Raw genomic sequence first — 16,571 nt, 5'->3', positions numbered from 1 at the left:
TTAACACCGTTATTAAAAATTAAATTACCTACATATAAAATTTAAAAAAATATTTTTTTTAATTCTAAATAAGAGCATTATAAGCAGAATTTATTAACATTGACAAAATTATAAAAATATATACGATCGTTTTTAATATCGAAAATATTATAGCTGCCATTAGGTTCCAGAATTTTTCATAAAATGCTACTTTTATTGGGCAATTATTATAGTCCATATATTTCATGTACTAGATACCAAGTAAGTTAATTAGACGTTAATTTCCAATAGTTCTTCTAGCTGAATTGGTCAGAAATCACTCGTTAACTCCGTCAAAAATTACTTCCCTGATTCTGTGAATTTCTCGTAACCATGAACATCGAATAGTTTTAGACCCTTACCTAATTTAATTATTTTTTATATATTTAATTTAACACGGCTATTTATTTGTTTCAAAAATATACTATTTAATTCAAAGGAACAAGTATTAAAATTTATTCTCTATCATGATTATTTCCCTTCCTAGATTATACTTCTAACATTTTTAAACGAAACGTTTGATTAAAAATTTTGACATTAACATACGCTTACATTTTTTAATTTATCTGTACGTAACATAACCTTTTCTTTCTTTATACGTGGGGAAATCTTCATGAACACCCCGCCGCTCTTCTAGGAAGCGGCGGAATAGTGTCGGACTGACTAAAATCTCACAGTGGTCCGCCTGAGGGCCTACAAAGGTGCCCCGGGACCTCTTTCGAACTACTACCGGAACACTCCTGCGTCTTCTCCCATTCTAGAGGAGTCGTTTCTAAGTTAATTCGGGCATTGGGAGGGACCAGCCCTCTCAACGCCATCCCCTGGACCGTTGTGCAAGTCCGAGGAGATCCCAGAACCTTCTTGACGTGTCGACCCCTATGACCACCAATGTGGCGCAGCGCCCCCTTCGGCGCAGAACCCTACAAGAGTGAGTCCTACCTTCTCCCGCTCTGTCCCCGGTTTACGAAAATTACTCAATTAAAAAATACCAATTTTGATTAACTTTTTACAAAATGATGATACCATTAACAGGTGCAAGACATTTTCTTAGTAGCGATAATTCAATTTAGAGGAGTGACAAAAATCATCAAAGTTCAGTGTAACTCCAGAAAGTCCTCATATCCTGTACTTGAAATGTACTTTTCAGAGAAATTAAATTATATCAATAGTTTTTTGCAAAAGTCATACATTATTACAGATTTTGTACTTTCATTGAATTTTTTACCCCTTGAAAGCGAATTATGGATGTGAAAAAATATTACTCGGATTTGTTTAAAAAACTGCTTATAAAAAATATATAATATGTAACAGCATTTGTAAATAAATAATTCCTCGTTGTAAAATTTAAGTGTAGGATTTGAATGTGTATTCAGGCCCCGCAAAATTTTTAAACCCGGCCCCGCAAAAAGTCACGCCGGCCCTGTTGATTCCTTTAAATGTCTTACGATTAATAAAGTGACGTTTTATTATGAGATTTCTCATTCACGTAGTAGTATACAGTACTATACAGTACAAAAAAGCATTAAATATCATACAGTTTTATACAAAATGTTCAAAATTAAATGATGCAGCATATAAATTCACTACATTCCTAATTTTTACTTTTTAATTTCAATTTAGAAAAAAGAATAATATAAAATTATTCGCCTCAAAAAAAAAAGATGATAATTTTTTAAAAGTAAACTTATCTTAAGTGAAGTAAGCTCTTCAGAAACCTAAACGTAGAAAAGGGAAGGGCACCTAGGAACGAAGATAGCGGCCCTGACTCGGCTTCTTCCTGCCACTTCGCTTTCACAGGGGCAGTCTGACGGAGATACCCGAAGGAACTTTCGACTAGGCGGCAAGATGCGCACGCATCCGACAGTATCCCCCATGCATTCGGTGGGGTTCGGTAATAGTCGGAGAGCATTTGGCCGGTTCGTTCCGTCGAGTCGACCGCGAGCACAGTAGATCGTCGACCGACAACCCCTTCGCGTACGATCATGTCTCGCCACGGCTGATTAAGAGCTCCCTTCTTTTTTCTTCGTCATTTTTTTTTTACCTGTCTGTCTCGGCTCGTACCTCATTACAAACAGTGTAAAAAAGCTCAATCATATCGCCGGAAAGTTTCGCACCTACCGATACATATCGACGTTTCGCGGCTTGCAGTGTGTGACACGTCAGGCTACTAAGCCGCGTTTATTGTCTTGCTATCCCTCCGTATATATCTTTCTTCGATCCTCTGTCTCCTTCCTATCCTCTGCCTCTCTCTCTCTCTTTTTCTGTTCGTGACCACTCGGAAAAAAGAATATGGATGAGGCGAATGGAAAAATGCGGAGCAAGCACGAGGACGTGGATACTGCGTCCCTCGGCGCTGACATCCTGAACCCCTTTGTGCACCGTCTCGAGCTCGACACAACCTACGACAAGCTCAAGGTCAGTAGTTCTTTGAATCTTCCTGCACGCGAAAATGCTCCATGGAATCGATGTTCACGCATTGGACCCGAATATTTCAGGGGGTTGTCAAGGGCGGGGCGGGGAATTTTACGATCGTTCCAACAACGTTTACGTCCGCCACTTTTCGACTACCACTCTATACTTTCTACGTTACACATGCCGGTCTGTGTATAGATGAACTTGGTAGACGGCTACCATCTGGTTCGTAAAAATAGAACGAATTTTTTCTGAAGCGACGTAACTCTACGTCACGGATACATCATCAAATGTTCGATCTCAAGTGTTTTTCTTATTCGGGAGCCATCGTGTCGCAAACAGTTACGTAAAGTTCGAATCGTTGTTGCGACGTAATGATCGGTTTCCGATTAGGGGCGAAATTTGACGATTGAATCACCTGGTTACGCATGGACCGCGTAACGTTACTCGTTGTGTTAACGAAAATGTATTCTCATGATATTTTAACATCGTTAATGAGCCATCATCGAATGTAGGTATTGAACATCCGATTTTTTAACATTTTCGGCAGAAATGCTCGTATTTCGTATTAATCGTAAGTTTTCATGAACTCCTTTTATACATATATAGTATTATCTGTTGTGTTATAAACCTTATCTGAATTAAAGTCGATCTTTTAAAGATCTTGTTTTGAACTCGGAAATATATATAGATAAAATGTATAGATGATTTTGATTAATTTAATGTAGATGAATTATTGACATTAAATGAAGAAATCAGAATTTTAATTGACTGAATATAAATAATAACATACATGATTTGCTTTAGAAAAAGTAAATGTCATAAAAGATAAGATTCAAAGATATTGTTTCCTTTTATGATAACGAAGACTAACTGCAAAAGCTGTTTAAAGTTTTTCGCGTTTACGTGCACACGGTTTTGACACCTTGACATTATCGAGTTATCGACATTTTCTAGCTGTTCTTGTCATTTGAAGTGATACAACTTCGCTATGGATGTGATCGAATTTTTCAGCCTCAAATACACTACGATTCATGTAAATCAGCTTACGAGCTATTGAACTTCCCTCACCACAAATATTTTAGCTAAGCAAAAGTAGATTAAAACGTGAATTCCTCGTAAAATCTATATCAAGAAATTGTGAAAAACACCTGTGAATTTTATATGAACGTATTGTACGATTCGTCAAACGTTAATGACAAATCAATGATTTCATCGATCGTTTATACGATCGCTCGATATACATTTACTGTAACAATGAAATGTTTCTTCATTGACACACATTGATAAATATTACAAAATACCATCTTTTTCAACTGTTGCATTTTAATATCATAATCAGTAATAACAAAAACCATTGAGCGATTTCACTTTGCCGAAAGGAAATTAATTTTTCGGCAGATTTCTATTGAGAAAAATCGAACAATGAATTAAAATAGAATTTAATGTAAAGATTATTGCTCTTCTTATTTTTTCCGCTACCGTTTTATAACTTGATCTACCTTCTTAATACAATTTTTGGTAATCGAAAGGCTGATTGGAAAAATAATACAAATACATCTTTTCAACTATGTAAGTGTATTAAATGAGATAAAATTTGTAGTTACGTAGGAAAGAAACGATACAAATATTTCTCATGACGATAGTAACACTCATTTCATCAACGTTTAAATATTTTTAAACATACAAAACTTTTTCTATGAAAATATAGCTTGAAGATTTTATTACTGACGTACCATTTTTTCCATTGAGTTATACGTATAATGATTGAAGATCATAACTAAATTCAATTAAATTAATCAAAACCTATTTAAAAAAACCGAAGAGCAATTTAATCCTAAGCAATCCATTATCAATGAAATGCTTACAATTCTTTCCAGGTGTTACATTCTGTTTTAAGAATAAAAATCTTTTTTGAATACCAAAAGTAAATCGTAGATATTCTTCTACGAATTAATTATGTTTATAGGAACATAATTAAAAATATCGAACATAAATAGAAAATTATTTCATCTAATAAATATTATAAGTAAACCGCGGATTTTTATGATTTCATGGGAAATTTAAGAGTGCAAAAATGAATATGACGCGCATAATATCCAAAAATGTATCTATAAAATATCTAAAGTGGAATACCTATTGTAATTAATATTCAGCGAATAATACAGATACTGTTTAACTTTGATTTCTTTAATTGTGGTCATAAATATAATTGTTACGAATACTATGGATATTATATAAATATATTTTTCCATACTATCTGTATTCTTGAATTTCTATGTATAAAAATATGTAAATGTATAAAAACCAGCTATTTAATCGAAAGATTTTATGGCTTCCGGCCACAAATTCTCAAAAATTCGTCTGACGTGGTAATTAGCACGCATGTTCACTATCTTACAGCGACCCGTGCAGGCGCATAACTTAAACGCACCATGAGATACACTTTTTTGAATAGAAGAGGCTCAGAAAGCGTGCTGCATCGCATTTGATGCGGGCATCACTGCCTCTACATTGTAGACCGTATATATCACGCAATCGTCAGAGATGAAACAAGTTAAAAGATCGCGTTCTCTTTATTCCACGACTCTTTTAGTTTCGTTTCTTATTCGCTTTTTAAACCTGTCGAGCATCCGGATTTCACTACGTGTTTAAAAACCGTTTTGTACCACGTACAAAGTCTGCATTTGAAATTTTTCTCTTTTACTGTCTTTTCCTTTTATGTGAAATAGATGACCGGATAATAATAAAATTAATCGTTTTAAAAAGTTGCTCTATCGTTGGTCTATCGTAGTAGTGAAAAATACTTTGTAAAAAAACGGAGAAACAGATGAAAATACGGATAAGTTACAGATAGGTTAAATTTGGATTCTAATTGACAGATGATCTTCTTATTCGACGACTATAGCATAGACAAAGTGCACTGATTAGACAAGTAAGTTTATTTATAAATAGAATCCTATCATATGATGAAATGACGAACATTCATTTCTTAAAGATATTATTAGTAGAGCTATACTTTGTCTATAGCCATAACGTTAATATTAGGCACATAAGTTAAAATTGTGTTAACATTAAATATGACGCTATATTATAGGCACACGTTAATCTGTTCATGCCAATTAAAATAATAATTAATACTATGTTTCCACATATCTTTTCAAGATCAAACATTATGTATTTTCACATTTCATGACAAACAACAGAGTTGACATCACATAAATTATTTAAAAAATGTCTCTTATCGTGTCATAAAGGATAAAGCATTTTTTTTTTATTTATCATTATAACCCTTATCTTTTGGCTTAACATTGATCATAAAATTTATATGATATTTATCTATAAAATAATTTTCATTAATAATTCTTAATAATATTGACGTCTTTTAACGTTATCCCTTTGCTAGGACAACAAAAAAACTATATTAATAACAAGCACTAATACAAAAATATCATTAATATATGCCATTTAAATCTACGATAGGAAAGAAGTAGTTAGTATAAAAATGAGGAAACATCGTAAAAAGGAAATTGAAGTACATGTAGGTCAACCAAAATTATAATTAACGATATATTCCTTTATATCTTTCCGCTATAGTATAAAATGTATACATTTCCACATTTTATAAATTACTGTGCCAAATTATGAGTTTTCTTAAATTCAGTGTGAAATACAATTTTCTATAATTTATGGGTAAACCATTACCAAAGAAAGATTTATCAAATTAGTCACATTGCTACGCGTATTATCTGTATATTATCTTATATACTTAGGAGTATAAGAAACGCATGATGCAGATACATATTGTAACAATTTTAACGGCATCATTCGGTCTTATCCACTAGGGTAGGTACCGTTAAATTTGATGCGTACATTAAGCGAAATTGCATCGCGCAGATGGTTCGATGAATAACCACATATATCGTGACAGAAGCATTTCGTTGCTTTGTCATAATCTAATAAGAAAAGAGGTGCGACGATGAACATATGGTTAAAAAGAAAAATTCTCTGGTAGCTAGATATAGAAAAGAAGATCCGATAATAAGTACATATATCATAGGCGATAAATAGTATATACCAGATACATTGTTATTTTACATATATAATATTGTAGGTGTAAGTTGTTTGATTTCTTATTTTTGTTAATTTATATTCACAAACATAAAACATATTATAGAATTTTGCAAAAAATAAAGCTTCCACTTGCCATTCCTATTGCAACACTTCTTCTCTAAAATTTGTTCCTTTCTTTAAGTGATAAATTAGGATGTAATATTTTTAACGTAATATCATCGTTCTTGACACCATTTTAATTCTCGCACAAATGACGGCTGTGCACACGAATCGAACTTTCTCCGTTTGAACTGGACATACCGGAACCAGCGTAGATAGAAATAACGTAGTATTACAAAGGAATTATAATAAAAGTTATTTTTCTTTAATAGTGCGAATTTCAATAAGTTGTGTTCCCGTACAAGAGGCTTTTCGTTGGCCTTTGTGCGTTTATTGCAGAGATATTATGCAACAGGAACTCGATAGTATGAAAAGATATTGCCATAGAATATTGCAAAGAGATTCTATAGTTGACACAACGTTGGTCATTTCAAATTACAAGAAAAAGGCATTTGTATTCATAACAAGAAAAAAGTGTATTTCTCAAAAATTGTTCTTTGCATCGTATAGATAAGATGTATTTGTTTCACATTTATTTGTATTTCTAAATGTCAAAGATAAATTAAAGATGTTATTTTCTTTAAAATAATTTGATATTACAACGCGTGCAAAGATTTTATAATAAAATTAACAATTTATGTGAAGTGATAACAAAGGCTGATTTCGATTAATCATGTAATGTAAGAAATAAGAAATAAGAAATGTGAAGGTTGAAATTCAGTTAAAATAGACGATAAAATTTACTTTTTAATAATAATATTTAAATAATATATGATACGATATAATAATCTCTTAATTACGATCAGTTACAAGTTGCTGTATTATTTTTAGTTGCAAAATAGGAAAGATATTTTTAATATTTACTAACATTTTACCACATCGTGTATATGTTATAAATATAAAGAAGACACAGCTATTTAGAGCCTGTAAAATGGTATCCTATTATAGTAAACAGAAAATATTCAGGTAACGCATATGTAATTGATATTGAATTCCGAAGCCTCTAAATATCCTTTCAGTCGGGAAGAAAATCTCTTTAACTACGACAAGAAAATCTGACGATGGTATACTCTATCGGATTCACGATATGCTTCCGGTATTTACCGGTTGTAACTTTTTTCCATATAAATTGGCACAATAAGTATATATCGAGATGCAACAAATTATCAAATTTCATGTAATTAAAACAAGTATCTAATAAATTAATTCACCTTCGATAACAATTTAAATTATATAAAATATATGTTGATTTTAATTTTTAATTTTTATTTGTAAATTTTTAGATTATTAAAAATTTACAAGTAAAAATATATGTGTATTAATAGTCTACAACAGAATCATTACAATGTATACTTTGTGAATTTTTTCACCTAGTTAAGTACAGAATAAACTAGATTTCACATTAAACGAGGCTAAAAATTGTTAAAAATAAATACTAAATAAGAAGTACGAAGATAATTTATACAGAAAAAGACGAATAAAAATATTACCGGTGACTTTTCAACGCAATTTCATCGTTGCGTTTCACGTTTTACTTTCACGTCGTTTAATCTTTCTTAAGGTAAAAGATATGAAAAGACTTCAGTAAAATGAAAGGATACTCTATCTTATCATCGATAAATATCTTGTTTGGCAAATTTTGATCGGTTGCACAAAAACACGCCAAATACTGACGTGAAGAAAATGAGCGATGTAAAACGGCTGGAAAAACAATTCTCGTCAATTTTTGCTGGTAGAAGAGCAAGTCTTTCGCCTGCGCGAAATGTGGGTCACAAGTACGTAGAGAACTTACTCCGTGGAACGTATTCTTTACAAAGAGCAAAAAAGAGAGACAGAAAAACAGTCCTAGAATTTTCTCCCCTTTTTTTATAAAAATTATACCGGGGAAAAATTATGCTTGACGGTAATAATCGAACCACCGGATTATGCATGTAATCTTTACATTTCCGGTTATTTAGAAAAGAAAAAACACAAAAATGTAGTATTAACACCTATAAATGAGTATTGAAATATTTCTGTGCAAATGTAGTCATAGTATTTAATTATCTAAGAGTTTAATACGTCATGCCGAGAAATATCGTCATTGCTAATAGAATACAGGAAGTTTAATAAAAAAGCGTTAGGTAATCCTAATATTATTTTAATCGCAATTAAATGACTCTCGTGAGGTTTATTTAAAAATTCATCATATTTTTGATCACACGACACGTGACATTTAAATATACGCATATCTATATGTACACCGTATATATACGTAGAACTATGTACATAGTTTCTTCTGATTCAATAACGCCGATTGTAAAAATAACATAACTAAAAGGTACGAGGGAAATCATTATAGAGTTGGTAAAAATTGTCTGTAGCATATATACATATTTCTATCAAATGTTTTGGAAATATCTTATCGGTTGCGCAAAAATATTAGTCGCTCTCATAAAGTTCTCATGTTTTATGATATGTTTCACGTATGTACATACAGATTCGGCACATACGGCATGAAAAGCTCCTTGTCGATACACGTTTGAAAATTCTCACATTTAAATCACTTGTTTTCCTCGTCTTCGTCGTCCTGAAGAGCCTTGACACAATTTCTGACCGTCAACCCAAATAGCTATGAGTTCATTAATTCACGACGTAATGTTATACACGGTAGATTAAATTCGTGCTTCGTGCTTCGTTCACGTGTTTTCCGTCTCATTACAGCATATACAACACGTATCATTGACGATGTTCAATGAACAACCTTCTAGATTTCGTACAAATACCTTGCACGACATTGAGAAGTTCATTGAAAGTTTCTGAACGAAGTCTTACGTAGATGCCGCTCATTCTTTTCGAATACTAATTGTTAATTTAGCAAAGACCTCATTCGATCTATTACGTCTTTGACTGTACTTAATATTTGACCATGAATACACTTATAAAATCATGGTTCTCGCAGCCTCATCCAATGTTCGTTTTCAGGAAAAGTATTTTTGTTTGAAAATTATAAGAACATTATAAGAAATGTACCCTAAGAATTTGTTCTCGTTATATTTATGAAAAATGCAGGTCAAAATGGAAAGGTTTTAGCAAATTTTTACTGTAATAAAATTATAGTAAATGAAATTCTAGTAAAATAAAATATATGTATGAACATTATTTATTAACCCCACGTCTTATTTTTACAAACATCGTCTGCATACTAAGTCGTTTAAGCCCACGCAATTCTTTTTTAGGTTTTTGTCGTTTGAAAAATCCAAAAAGATTTTTGAATATTCTCCCAAGTATCCAGAATATCATCCAATAGTTTTTATTACTACATTTTACCTTAATCTTTTTAAGCAACGCAAAATTCAAACAAGAATTTCGAAAAAATGAAAAATTATAAAAAAATTTATGATTAATTACCGAATAACATTTGGATCTTTGGATTCGTACACTACCAGGTATGACCTGGTATAAGAAAACGATGGCATGACAGCCTCGGCTTAGAAAAGTATAATTATTTTAATAATCGAAAATGGTCAAAATTTTTCACCATGCGTCGTCGGGAACATTATCGTAAGTCGAAAAAATACCGATCTAATAATTAAGTAACCATTTTTAAAGCATATAAACATTTGAAAACCAACCAAAAATCGCGAAAAAGCAAAACTTTCAAACTTTTGAAAACATTAATGCGGTCTTCAATTTAAGTCATCCATGATCAACATGACAATACTAGACTAAACTTTATTTTGGAAATAGGACGAGGTCTCGGTTCTTTGCAACCTTCGAGCAACTACAAAAACAAAAACAGTTTATCTCAAAGACGAGCAAGTATGCAAACGATAGATTTATTTAAAAAATTACTCTAAATATTTTTCATCCATTTAGATATATTTATAAAATTCTTTTGTCATCGCATTGTTGATCTATCGAACATTTCAATGTCTTTCAACACCTACTACTATTGTAGTACCTAATTAAAGAGATAAAAATCAGTATTCTTATTTCCTTATTTTCTCTCAAGATCTAGGTTAAGATTTTCCATCATTTAGAGATACGTATCTCGTGAAAATTTTAAGAGAAGAAACTATACGATCAAAGGTGCACATAAGTGGCGAATTTCACTATCAGCGTCTTCTATGGAACTTAGTAACATGTCTAATAATTGGTTGTAAGGTAGTCACAAGCAAATAAATATTTTCTAATGATAAAACGACAAGATTTAATGCATGGTTTGTATTTATAATTGCACAGTCTGCAATATCACTAAAAGTTTATTATTTACTTTCTCTCGTAAACGTAACTTTACGGAAATTGTTTTCGTGAACAGAAGACAAAAAGCAAAATGCAAAAACGATAGTTTCGAGTCGGCTGAAAGCGAATAGACTAATGATCTTTGCCTCGTAAACATTCACCGATCTTTCTCTTTGAAAAGTTTTTAAGCGAGAAGGGGAACGAGAAATCGAACATAACCGACGAAACTGTCAGATCAATTTTCACCGTCACATTTTCAGTTTTTCGATTGATCTACTAGTCTGTATAATATTCGAGAGTAATATGCAACGCGAACAAAGAAGAGCAGAATATAAAAGGTGCAGTTATAGGCCACTTGCAAGTGACCTAAATACAATCATTTTGAAAACGCTGATTTCATAGAATAGTTATTCGACGAAATGCACGATTTAGATTTCGAAATTTTCATAGATAATTTTAATATACACGCGTAATTTATTTCTAAGACATTAAGTTTGTAAGAAGTTATACGTGCATGTTCTTATATTGATAGTTTACGATAAATGATCATGTCGAAGTATATTAAAATTCGTGTTACTTAAAGTTATACATTACTATTACACATTATTATTTCGTCATACAAAAAAGAATACTGTAAAATGTTTTTTTTTTAATTCATAATTTCATTAAATTTATTTCACTAAATACGAGATCGTAGAGAATATAAACAATATCAGTTTCTCGAGGTAGTTATGATCAAGGTAATTCTTTGTAACAATAAGACGAATCCACATTTTTCCATAATCTGACGTATATAGAGCAGAAATATTTCTAGTGGGAAGACAAGAGATTAAATGTGCAGATTTCTGAGGAAGATAGAGTGTTAAAGAAGTTATTTGGATATAGCCTTGGTGTTCAAAGTCACAGATGAATGATACATACATTATGTATGAATAGATGAGAAATTAAACAAGAAGCCGGGGGCATTGAACACCGATTCACTATTGTATGCCTACATATAGTAATCTCATGATTTCATACTTCAAAATCCAAAGGTTTCTAAATTCAGTGTGCGTCCTACTTAGAATATATTTTCATAGAGGCTATTGCATACCTGTCTTGCTAAAAATGTACATGAAACAATTTTTTAAGGTCAAAAATGGTCATGGGAACATGCTTTAGAACAACAAATTGCTAAAACACTAATTTAAACATGCAATCAATAACTTTATTATCCCACTTTTATTAATAACTTCAGCTTTATATCGAGTACTTTTTTTATACGATAGAAATAAAAGTTTAATTAAAAATTGTAATTTCCTCCTCCACCTTCCTCTCTCTTCTTCAAGATATCGAATTGCAAAAAATATGGACAAGATAAAGACACTATCCATTTAATCGACTACATTGTATTCAAACATTTATCGCGTCTAGTATTACCAGTCGCATAGCAACAATTTGGCCAATTAAAGTCTGCACTTAATTACCGCCAACGTCATAAAGAAAAAGTGAAACTTGAAATACAATTTAAATTACTCAGACCTTTTGTATTCGTTAAAAGTCAACTTACAAAGAGGATATCTGCTAAAAGAATTGTAAAAAAATAATCTATGCATAATCTTTTTTCTTGTTTTGAAATAGAACGTGAAAAGGAATTTCATTTGTTAGGAAGCTCAAAGTGTCGAAAGGATTACTCGGTCGTAACCTCGATCTTGAAAGTTTCTTGTGTGCGTGTTATGTAAATACATGTGCGTCTCTCTGTAATACATGGACGAAATGAAGTTAACAGGTGAGATGGAGCCTAACGGAACGACTGAACGGTACTCTTTCTCCTTTTTTACTCTTCGCTCTCCCTTCCGTCTTTCTACGCCTTTACGTTCCTCTCTTTATCGGTCGAACCAAACAGCATCCTAAATCATCTACAGTACCGTAGCCTTGGCCCACTCTGAAGGAAGAAGTAGTTCTTCTCGTCGAGAAAGAAAAGTTCACTCGGTTAATTCAAAATTTATTTGTTCGTTAGGTATCGATTAATTGGCCATCCATTTTGCACATGAACCTTCTTTGGAGCAAATTTCACGTGTAAAAATGTTAAAACGAAATTGTAGATACAGGGCGTCGTACGAAAAAGTTATCGAAATTCTTAGATTATTAAATCGTCGAACAACCTTGCAAAAAGCGTAAGCTCGATTAACTTAAAAAAAGAAAAGATGTTTATCGTATATTTATTTATCAATAATGTATGTTTACAAAAAGTAAAATTATCTATTTACGACAAGAAGCATCTTCTCTTGGAAAGAAATTTGGAAACGTTAAAAAATGCAGGAAGTTCTGAAAATACTACAACGAAATAAATGAGACCCAATGATAATCTGACGTGATGATAATTGGTGTGAAGTAAAAGTCTGCAAATAGATGGAAAGGAGGTTAAAAAAATGTTATATAAGTAATCAGCACAAAAGGTCGTCGTCCTTTTCATCGCTCCTTGTCGTCGAAGGTAGGCGATCAAAGTTTATCGATTATCACGCAAAATGAGCTCTATCGAATATTTGTGGCGTTACTCATTGTCCGCTGATGAATGTACAAAATGTGCTGATCTAGGTTTTGTTAGCCTTATCAGCGAAATACTTGTCCATCCTCCAATTTAAGTCACCGTCAACTACAACTGAAAATGGCGTAAAGCACTACCTTCAGGCAATCGCCAAATAAAGAACCCCGAACCTTTCCTTTTTGACCTGCTCTAACATTTTCTTCCTCGAGAAACGATTTGGCAAATGACCTGCCGCTTTCTGACCTGAGTTCGCTCGCTTCGACGTCGAATTTTGCTCGAAAAATTTTGGAATATTTTATGCTACGTGAGTTTGTCGCAAATTGAAACTATCGACCAGTTTTGACGTTTTGAAATATACATAAACTGGAGTAGTATATTACACACCAGTTCGTAATTATTAGGATATTTAGAAAAATTTAAGTAAACTGGAACGTACCATTAGGAAATTGTTAAAATATTTGAGAATTATTATTTTCCTTGGAAATCTCGTTAATTTATTACAATAAAATTATTGTTTTCTAGTCCATATCTGTCGTGTCTTTCGATAGCCATTTTCATTAATTTTGTACGTTCGTATTATTATTGTATTTGATGTAATTCAATTCTATATATGCTACGAACAATCTTATAATACAGATTCAGATTTTCAATGGACATTTTCTTCCTAATTCGTATGAAATTTTTTCAGTAAGATTTACGTTATCAGCTTCAACACGTAATTATTATAACTTACTATGTTGTTGAGCCTTTGAAAGGTAGTTTTAATAAATTTTTGCTTATATATATTGGATCGCAGTCATGCATGTATTTTAATGCATTAAAATCATACTTTATGTAGTTTATCTAGAAAATCGCAAAATAATGCAATTCAAATTTTCAGACAAATCATATCCAAAACTCAACTGAAATACGAATATCTGAAACTTATTTGAAAATTATATAATCATTAATGTATTATAAAAATAGAGTGACACGCTGTACAATCTATTTAGAAAAAACATAATATAAAGCTACATGAATATCAAAACAAAAAATTATTCAAATCCTAACCGAACTCTACATTTTACCAAACTGAAAAGAGTTTATCTTTACAGTTATTCTGTCTTACAGTCTTAAAGTTTCATATGTTTTATTCGATTTAAGAGAACACAGGGTAATATAACACGAATATCAAAACCATATATTTAAATATATTTAAATCTCAACCAATCGCAAATAACTAAAACTTTAATTTTATCAAGTTGTGAACAATTTATTGTTAATTTATCAACGATACACCTGTCGTAAAATTAACCAACAACGTATAAACAGGTGCTAGACTACAAAGAGTCGAACGGTATAACGATAAACAGGTAGTGAGCATAAAATCGACGCTTTGACGTACAATCCTTCTCCGAGGGTTGTAGAACTTGACGGTTTTTTCGTCTCTCGACCGCTGTAATACGTTGAAAGTGGTTGTTGAAGCGGAAATGCTTCATGTTTCAGACGGCATTCCTGACGGTAGCACTACTACCATTCAGACTGGCTGCAATTACGGCTCTGGTGATCATGGCCTGGCTCCTGGCTTGTTTAGGTCTTCTTGGATTGTCCGAAGAAGATCTACGTCGCGCACCTCTGACAGGGTGGAGACGGTAAGATACATTAACTTACCGTTACGTTTTTCTTCCTTGCATATATGCATATATATCATCTACGCATCATCTCATTCTCTGATGTTCAGTTTGTAGTCACAACTATCCGCGAGCATCGAGCATTTTATTTAACTTTTGCTTCATTTTCATTTAATGACCATATTCGTTTATTCTATTCTTATGCATGTAAAATGATGAGTTTCCGCTTGCTTCCATTACATTGTGTGCTTGTATATGTTAATTTATTTGATGATGTTAAATATATTCGCGCTTTTAGTCTTCAGAACTTGTACCGATTATATGTCTATGATAACATTGCATTTGAAAATCACTGAAGAAAATTGAGTAATTTTTATTTATTTTTAATTTACTATGTAAATCGAGTTCGTGTTATCAAGATCGTTTCTTTTTTCCTTGAACACTTTAAAGATATTGACTATCACAATGTTAATTATGCTAATCGTAATAATAATTACTGTTATATAGCTTCCACCTTTCTTCGTAAAATTTTATGGATTTATCGTGGGTTTTTAGGAGGCTTATACTTTTGAGCCAGAGTTTCTTTCTTCAAATATGTTGCATGAAAATACTACCTTCCAACTACCGAAAGATACTAAAATTATGCAATTAATAAACATGAACTTACTATGTTTCTCCATGCGTTCTTCATTCGTTGTCAGCCTTAGCTTTCATTTACTTCATACTCGCACAGCAAATTATATTTAGGTCGAAACGTTAGTATCATGCCGTCAGACAAAAAATACGCATATTCACTATTTATTTATATGTAGCACGAGCTTTAAGAATTATCCGGTCAGACGTTATTTTTAGATAAATTTTAATTTGATGAGACGTAACGATACGGAGTCACAAAGACAAAATTAGAATTTATGACAAACGGATGTAGTTTATAAGAAAAAATAATACGTAAGTTAATTTAGATCACTATAAAAATGAGCAATGTGCAATCGAGATGACGTGGGTCATATCAAACGTTTAATAAATCCGCAAGTTCCTCTAGAAATTACACAAAGTTTCTAAATCTCAAACTAAGATCATTTTCAACAGAAAATTTCATTTTCAATTCTTTTCTTTTATTCTTTATCTAACGCTTTTTCATGTAGTTTTTATCCTAATATTATAATTTATATTTTCCTGGACCAAATAGAAAGAAATACTGAGGCAATGAATGTCTGTTAAAATTTTCATGATTAAAGAGAGAGATAAGCATATGGTTCCTAGCGAAGGCGTATTATCGTCCAGACGAAATGATGAGGATAAATTGCGGAAATCCCTTGAAGAATTTTATTTCATGGTCATACACTTGAAATGATTGAAGATGTCCAGTGGGGAGAGAGCGTGAATGACCGCGGCGAAGAAACGAGCGAGGATACGATAAAAAGAATAAGTAACGGGAGAAAGTATGCGTCGGATAAGTAGTTCACGTCCGTTTCGGTATGAGCTTCGAATCGAAGTAATTCACAATACGCTTGCCTGAGATGTTTTCGTCGATCGTGTGTCATCATTTCGATTGTTCGATTGTTGCGACATTTAATCGTAGCAAGTAACGTTGCACTTCGCTTTGC

General features: G+C 32.2%; 1 protein-coding gene and 1 pseudogene across 2 annotated transcripts in view; one reads left to right on the top strand and one right to left on the bottom strand.

The window, feature by feature from the left end:
• Positions 1-10: 10 nt before the first annotated feature.
• LOC117235242 lies at positions 11-1,924 on the bottom strand (annotated as a pseudogene).
• A 14-nt stretch (positions 1,925-1,938) lies between these two features.
• LOC117235241 (lysophosphatidylcholine acyltransferase) overlaps positions 1,939-16,571 on the top strand; it is a 25,248-nt gene continuing 10,615 nt past the window's right edge. The window contains exons 1-2 of one of the 2 annotated variants that reach the window (XM_033497096.1): positions 1,939-2,433; positions 14,840-14,985. In XM_033497096.1, coding sequence (XP_033352987.1) covers positions 2,308-2,433; positions 14,840-14,985 — 272 coding nt within the window. In that variant the 5' untranslated portion in view covers positions 1,939-2,307. The remainder of the gene's footprint in view (positions 2,434-14,839; positions 14,986-16,571) is intronic. The other variant, XM_033497095.1, reaches the window with a different exon arrangement.

Source organism: Bombus vosnesenskii, unplaced genomic scaffold, assembly GCF_011952255.1.
Source record: "Bombus vosnesenskii isolate JDL3184/JDL3185 unplaced genomic scaffold, Bvos_JDL3184-5_v1.1 scf7180000013314, whole genome shotgun sequence".
NCBI classification, from domain to species: Eukaryota; Metazoa; Arthropoda; class Insecta; order Hymenoptera; family Apidae; genus Bombus; species Bombus vosnesenskii.
The sequence above is the reverse complement of the archived record's forward strand: the minus strand, read 5'-3'. Positions and strand labels throughout refer to the sequence as shown.